At 34.1% G+C, this 8,072-nt stretch overlaps 1 protein-coding gene across 1 annotated transcript; it reads right to left on the bottom strand.

The window, feature by feature from the left end:
- Positions 1-278: 278 nt before the first annotated feature.
- On the bottom strand, positions 279-7,595 carry LOC120091781 (Rab3 GTPase-activating protein catalytic subunit). Its single transcript, XM_039049902.2, has 14 exons — positions 7,201-7,595; positions 7,012-7,088; positions 6,296-6,496; positions 5,608-5,705; positions 5,194-5,384; positions 4,887-5,065; positions 4,276-4,617; positions 4,133-4,197; positions 4,001-4,049; positions 3,751-3,898; positions 3,361-3,445; positions 3,195-3,264; positions 1,440-1,580; positions 279-920 (listed from the first exon to the last, which is right to left on the bottom strand). The coding sequence occupies exons 1-14, from the start codon at positions 7,298-7,300 to the stop codon at positions 606-608; spliced, it is 2,061 nt and encodes a 686-aa protein (XP_038905830.1). The 5' UTR covers positions 7,301-7,595; the 3' UTR covers positions 279-605.
- Positions 7,596-8,072: the final 477 nt, after the last annotated feature.

The raw sequence follows: 8,072 nt of genomic DNA, 5'->3' as shown, positions 1-8,072 counted from the left end.
ATGATCATAAAAAAAATCTAATGAAGTTAGTGAAGCAGTTTGCGTTTACAAATGTATAGTTCATTTTAGCATTCATATGGAACCTTGGCACATTTCATACACATTACACAGTATATTCGTCATATTATTTCCCCATGAACTAACAGCAAAACTAGTTATAAGATATCATAACCATTCAGAAATTAAAATGGAGCAATCTAAGTACACTGACACAATAACAAACTAAATATGTAACTAAACTTTTAAAAAGGGCACAAAGAGAAAATAGGGAGTTGTACTGTTCAACAAATGAGTAATCTCTTTATTCAGTCAAGTTTAATATCTTATCAGCAAATTAGAAGTAAATCAACAAAAACCCATGTAATCCCATGCTATATATGTACATGGAAAAAGAAAAGAAGAGAGAGAGGGGGGGGGGGGGGGGTTGAAAGGAAAAAAAAGAAAGAAAGACATTTCCTCTTGCAAGGAAAGAAGAAGACTCTCTTGTTTTGTTTATACTACACAAGGACCAGTAAAATTTACAATTCCATCCCAAAGGATATCCAAAAAATCAAAATCAAAATCCCAAACTTCAGAGGCAGGCAGAAGAATTTTCAGCTGTCTGTCTAAACAAATGTCCAACCATTTTCAACAGGAGTAGCAGCAGATGGAGTTTCTGGCTTAGGAGGCTTCTTTGCAAATAAAGATGATTTACTGTCGAAGAACGACGAGAACGGTTGTGGTGAGGAGGGCCTTTCGTCCGAGTTTGCATTTCTTGGAGAAGATTTTCTTGACTGTCCATCCTTGCCCACAAAGTTCAGGCTCAGCTTCTTAAAACGACGTTTCAGCTCACTGGCTGTCATGTTTGATTCTTCTGGCTGCTTCATGGCCTTCAGAATTTCCTCTGGATTCACCATCATAGTCTCCACTGTTTCATAGACCTGTTTCTCACAATTAAATGATTCAAATAATTACACATCAGTTTCAATCACGATCATGATTTGATACTAATCGATAAATATACGACAAAAGTTTCAAAAATGCTGTTCATTCTATTAGCTGCCCCTATGCCCACCATGGGCAATAATCGACACTCTCTTGTGATCAAGAAAGACATGGTTGTATGTGAGATCTACACATTTTAATTCATAAGCAATTGAATACTGCATACAATGCCACAATCCCAAAGCATTAAAATGATTTGTCGTCCATACGATTATGAAAACAGCAAAAAGTTGTAGTTTTAAACCAGAAGAAATAGGACTATCTCAGATGAACAGATACATGGATGTAAAATGATAAGTTTTCTTTCTTTTTTCTCTTCGCCTATTAGTTTGCTGCACGTCAAATGCAAGAAAAGCACGTCCATTCCATTAGTGCAACTTTGTAAGAAACGAGAGATAGTTCTGTTACCAAAATAATTTCATAGAAATATAAATTGAAGTCTCAACGGAGCGAACCTGACAGATGTCATCAACTTTGTTGCTCCAAGAGCTGCCTTGACAAGTTGCTACAACATAGCCCTTGCAGTCATAGAACAGCTTTGACAAATTATTATTTTTACCCAACTTTTCCTCAGCCATTATGAATCCTAAACCAAGCTGCACATAGAGCAGAAGATTATGTTAGCATAGAGACTCGTGGTATCGAAGTGATAATTGATGACTGACAAATTTGGAACATTCGTTATCTTCACAATACATATGGAAAACTCTCGTTACAATTATACAGACACCTTCAATTGAAAGAAAGTTTTTCTTTTTCCTTTTTTCATATATATTTTAAAAAATTAATAATAATAATAAAGATTTATCCATATCAGTCAATAATCTATACTATATATAAAAGGGGCTATAAGAGAGAATCTTTGTATCTCCATTTTGTCCTACATTTTTTAATAATTCCTATTTAACTCCTTGTTACAACTATTCGGGTCGAGGTAGTCACATGTGAAGTGGTGTATTATTTTTGTGTACGGATGTGATCTAACCACAGATATAAAATACCACATTCTAACAGTAAAGATATGTTTGAACAAAGAGTCACGTCCTTTGCCCGGTTACAACTATTAAGATTGAGTGATGATACGATGAAAAAGTATATCCTTTCATATTTTTGTGTAATCTAGACCATACATATGAAAAATCATAGTCTAATTATGACATATATTTGACTAGACAATTGCATTCTTTTCCTTATTATACCTATCCGGGTCAAAGTGTTTGCAAAATAAAATTTCGTATATGGGTATGATTTGGACTATAGATATGAAACATCAATCTAACAAGGACATATGTTTAAACTGACAGTCCTATCATTTGCCCTTTTAAATTTTCATAAATTCCTATTCTATCTTTCTCTTCAAATAGTGAGTATTACATTCAGGAACTAACACTCATCACAGTGCATGTCAGAATGTATGCAAGGAAACTATGAAAAGAGAGATTTTTTAATAAGAAACCAAGCTTTAAAAATGAAAGAAGACGAGGGAACACCAAAAAAAAAGGAAAAAAAGAGATTAAAGAATCGCATGCTTGAGGAACTTCCCTACATTTCTTAATAGTAATAATATAACAAATTTACAAAAATAAATATAATCTACAAATATACATTGATTGCTAAAGAGTTTACAGAGCATCATGATATGATTGTGTTCAAGTGAGTTTGTCATTCATCACAGCTACTGAGTTACAAATTTTCTTCTCTCTTTCCTTTTTATTTAGTTAGCTAGAAGGGAGGTGTTATAGAGTACAAGAGAGTGAAAGACAAATAATTGTATGATTGTGTTGGTTGGAGCTCCCTCAAGAGTCGGGAGGGAGGTGTTCAAGTTGTTGAAAACTACTTGAGATATTTTACTGAAGTATTTTCTTCTTCATGTTTTCAGAACATATTCTATTTCAATTTTGTGGTTCCTATCGCATCAATTCCTAACACTAACAAAAGCCAACATGACAGTTGTATCCATCAAAAACATCACTCTACATGACCAGGGACAAGCACCCACACAGTTCGTTCTTGAATCTTAACTATACAAAAATAGTGATGAAGTTGATTTATTACTTTGCAGGAATAACATTGTGCGAAAATGATAAGCTTCATTCTTGAGATCCAATCTGCCTAGAATTATAACTTTTCAAGATGACAGATAAATTCATGCACATTTCCCAGGAAGTAGTTTAAGACAATAGGAAGAAGTGTGGTAATTATCAACTTACTAAAGAAATGAACAGCGGCTCAAACAGCTCAGAAGGTGGCAAGTCCTCTAAATCATTCAGAATCCCTTCCCTGCAATACCAGAGTTTAGTGCCACAGTTTCAAGATCCATATCTGTCAAATATAGAGTAAATAAACAGTAACCAATTTTTTATTCCTTCAACTTACACAACCAAATCCTCATCAAAGAGTGGTGCCTGTTTAACAGCAGGCACCGGTTTTGATGTTTCCCACAGTTCACGCCACAAATTACCTGGCAGGAATAGAAGTCATAAAACTTAGCGTGTATGTCATAATTTCTAAGTCTGGATAACAAGGCTATTATACCCACTGACATTCATCCCCCAGTGAATGTTCCTAATTCATACAACTATAGCCAAAGCAAGCTAAAAAAAAAATTAATAGCTTCTGTCGCTCCAATTCAAAAATAATAATAATAAATTAAATAGCAGGACAGTCCCTCAAACTAAGTCCAATATTAAAAATCCAATTTATGAGAAATATCATCCATAATGTGACAAAATTAAGTCGTAGTGAATATCAGATAGAGTTCTACACCTTCTTTTTGCATTCGGCTACTAAGTTGACCTCTTGAATCACTACCAACAGGAGAATCTATACTATCATTACTCGGTTCAGGTTCTGTCCAATCAGGAGGGGAGTGCCATCTTACAAAATCTTCCAAGATACACCCAGGATTGGCAGCCTAGATTAATAGTAACTGCAAAGTTAGTCTACCAACACGTATCAACTTAAGTACACAGTCTATCAATATGGTGGACGACAGATATTGACAGTAGAAAGTGACCTTGAAAGCTTGCATGTCTGAAAGAAGTTGAGAACATCCAGCACCCACACTGAGCATTGGAGATTTTGCAGTTGTCAGGCAGAAATACCGAATGATATACTGATAAGACTAAAAAATGGTGCAATAATATACCTTCCAGTTCGAAGGACAAACTCCTCTGTTTCTTTAATGACGTCTTCTGTTAGCAGCGGTCCTTCCTGTCCACCAAAAATAGGTTTGATTAAGCCTTTGCATTCTTCAACACTGAAGAAAAGATCCAATATTATTAGCCTAACCTGTGTAACAGGAGAGTAAACTGCTTCACCAGTTTCCAACATTTTATGGTTACCAAATGGGCAATCAGCACCTAGTCGAAGTGCAAGTTCCCCATTATTGAGTCTCGCATACAAGAGAGTGTTTCCAGGAATAGTTATTTCGGATGTTCTTGATTCAGCATTTGAACTTGCTTCCCGTAGCGCAGCATCTAACGAGTCAGTTGCTATCTCATGACGTCTTTTGCGAGAGACACAACAATTTATAACCTGGAATCGCTGATATAGAAGACATGAATTTAAATCTGGAATTTCATCTATTGGAATGTCAGGTAGATATTGTTCTTCTGACCAGAATCTTCTCATCTGCATAAAAAAATGATTCCAAACAAACTTCATTAGTTACAGACATAAAAAGGGTTGAGCTATCAGGTAAGCATGAACAAAGTGTCCTTGGACATGAAAAAGTATGTGTAAATGCAAATTAAACTGAAGACTTTATGAATGCAAATTCTTCCTCTAAAACAAGATATCTACAAAATTTTGAACAATAAGCTTTGAGTACAAAAAGATTATTTTCATGATTTGTAACCATTCCTTAGATAGCATAGTCAAGTTCTACATTGTGAACTCACTTCATCAACAATTCTGCACCAAAAAAGTGCCATTTTCCGTACAGATCTAAAGCTTCCTATAACTTCAGATATCTTAACAAGAAGGCTATCTGGAGGAGCACCATGAATATCTTTAGGCAAGGATGTCACAATTGTGCCCTCTGAAGCAGTGCCAAAGCTCCTTTTGAGAAAATCTCCCTCTGCGCACATCTTGCAGATATTACAACGGAAATGAAAGATCGTTGCAGGATAATATGCAAGAAATTACTAGAATATATCATTGTTCCTCAAGTAAATCCATCATGAATCACCTGGAATGTTCATGTACCTGCATCAAAGAGTGAACAAATCAAAGATTGAATTCTCTCATCATGACGAAATGCAGTTGAACTCTTTTCCTCCTTTTCACGAAGCATTAATGCCCTAACAGAAGATAGACTCAACCCAGATTTCTCTCTTGGTGAAGAATCTCCTGATGAAGCAACCAAACTCTTCATTGACTTGGATTTCTTTCCAGCCCTAGGTCAAAAGTATGGATATTGAGGTATCAGAAACAACTCGCATTGCAAGCTCATCTTGTCAAATAGTTTATAGGAGAACAAAGTCAACACTTAAGAACCAAGTACCAGGGAGTTCTTTATCCTTGAAAATAACTGTGTGAATACAAGATCCACCAAGAAATCTAAGAAAAACAAAAGAATGCAAAGCAAAATATCGAAAATGTGAAAGAAAAGAAGCTCACTCAACAGCTATGGCCAACTGCTTTATAACTGAAAGGGGAGGAATACTAGCTTTGTCAATAGCCAAAAAACTTTCAACTGATGGAACTATTTCTGCATTCTAAATAAATATGAGACAAGTTAGTATAAGAAAAAAAAATTCATTTAACAAGACAGTTCTTAATTATATTATAAAGATTATGATTAATTCCAGAGTCATCACCTCTATGTATTGCCTATAATGGTCAATGACACCTGTTGACTTGCAAATGTTATGGGGTTTTCTTCAAGTTTACTTAATCACATTAAGGTTACTCCTTTCCTAATTGCTAATGTCTGTAAAACCTTTTTTCTCTCTCTAATAAAAAAAATTCATTTAACAAGACAGTTCTTAATTATATTATAAAGATTATGATTAATTCCAGAGTCATCACCTCTATGTATTGCCTATAATGGTCAATGACACCTGTTGACTTGCAAATGTTATGGGGTTTTCTTCAAGTTTACCTAATCACATTAAGGTTACTCCTTTCCTAATTGCTAATGTCTGTAAAACCTTTTTTCTCTCTCTAATAAAAGAATTAGTTACATATGATATCACAGCTTGGAAGTTGGATCCACTTACGCACCATGCTAGGTAACTTAATAGAGATTATACAGATTAAGACAAAATACATCAGAAAACACTATATATTTATGAATGTTTAATACCTTTGCTTCAATATCGTTTTTCATGTTCAGTAGGTACAAATTCTCATCATAAAATGGTACAGCCATGGTTGGATTTTCAACTTTTTCAGTCTCCTCGGCAGCTTTCTTTCCTATTCGTATGTTTTTGAATTTATCTTGCCAGTCCTGTTTTGTCCCTATGTTCGACGGTCTCCACCTCGAGTGCTTTGGCTCACTGTGACTCTGAAACATCCCACATTGCATGAAAACAATGCAATTATATTATAACATCCGCTTTAGAAATTGTCTTATACCGAAGATATATAAACACTGAAATTCTTTTTGAAACTTTATCCAGAGTAAATGCAGATTATGAATGACCATAGATAGTAGAAATAGACATTTCCAAATTCAATAAAAGGCCTGCGCTCCATTTGTTTTACAAGATAAGTATGAAATGGTGATAAGGTACAACAAAAGGCAAAATAGCCGGTCAACCTGATCTCCACTTCAGCTAATGAAGTTGACCCTTTTCAAATAAAAGAACGTTGAAAACATTTTTCCTCTCCTATCTTACTTTCTTCTAAAGAAATCTAAACAGAAAAACTACAACATAATTTCCTGAATTAATGGCGAAAAGGAAAAATGAGCAGCTTCGATTATGGAATTTCAATGAACATCAAAACAAAGAGCATTAAAAGCACATAAGTCAATCAAAAGGGACTGGGTCAACAAAGAAAAACAAAACAGAATCATACCCTTATCTCATCTTCGTTCTTAGAAGTCTTGTCGTCGGATGGTTTCACCAGATCCTTAGGCACTCGTTTATCAAAATCTTCAGCGATTCAGAGACCGAGAATCATAGGGGGGAAAAGGGTAAAAACGAAATGAAGAATCCAACAAAAAAAGGGGGAGCAAATTTAGAGAATGGATGAGATTGTGCAAACCTGCTGGATCGGATTTAAAGTCGAAGAAAACTCGCTCCGCTTTAGCAGCCGCGGAATGAAAGGCAGTCCTCGCTTTAGAAACAAAGGAGGGCGCCTCCATAATCAGGTAAAGCAAAAAAAAAAAAAAAAAAGCACAAAAATGGAAATCAAAGATAGAAATAGAATGGAGATGAAGGCATCTGTTAGAAATGAAAATGAATATGAAACAATGGAGGAAGAAACCAATTAACCAGACTCGTCTTGTATTGTATATGCTCTGGATGTCACTTCGAAATTAAATTTTTTAATAATAAAAAATCATTTATTTAATTATTTATTTTTAAAATTTTTTAACATTATTCTACAGTTGGTTTCTTTCTTCTTACTATGATTGGTTCTCATCATGTAATTAATATGGTAACCCTGCAAATGAAATTTATATTTTCTTTATATATTTTTTTCTTTATTTGATGAGTTCGTTGTGAGAAATCGAATTTATCTTTTGGTTGCGTTTTTTTAATTTTTTATTTTATTTTATTATATTTCTTGGATCCTTTGGTCAAGTGATAATGCCTTACTACAAAATGGAAAACTAACCTTAAACTTACCACCAAAGAAGATTTAGGGTCCGTTTAGATTAAATATTTTGATAAAAACTTATTAAAATACACTTGAATAGCTATTTTTAAGTGGTTGTCAAACATCTAAATTTCTTCCAAAATGGTTTAATTTTTAAATTAAACTCTTGAAAATGTACTCCAAATACATCCTTAGATTCATGAAATTGATTTCTTTTTATTATATCACTAAAAGCATATTTTGGAGTGTTTTTTTAAATTGTTAAAATCATTTTTGTTTTAAAATTACTCCCAACCAAATTTTTAATCACTCAA

The sequence above is a fragment of the Benincasa hispida genome, chromosome 11 (genome assembly GCF_027475165.1).
Source record: "Benincasa hispida cultivar pf3 chromosome 11, pf3_genome.v1.1, whole genome shotgun sequence".
NCBI lineage: Eukaryota > Viridiplantae > Streptophyta > Magnoliopsida > Cucurbitales > Cucurbitaceae > Benincasa > Benincasa hispida.
The sequence above is the reverse complement of the archived record's forward strand: the minus strand, read 5'-3'. Positions and strand labels throughout refer to the sequence as shown.

Excerpts from the sequence above, each read along its gene's own strand:
- LOC120091781 (XM_039049902.2), bottom strand. The coding sequence starts at position 7,300 with ATGGAGGCGCCCTCCTTTGTTTCTAAAGCGAGGACTGCCTTTCATTCC. Across the intron at positions 4,050-4,132 it reads TTTGTCCTTCGAACTGGAAG|TGTGGGTGCTGGATGTTCTC; the intron begins GTATATTATTGC and ends TCCAATGCTCAG. Across the intron at positions 3,265-3,360 it reads TTTGATGAGGATTTGGTTGT|GGAAGGGATTCTGAATGATT; the intron begins GTAAGTTGAAGG and ends CTGGTATTGCAG.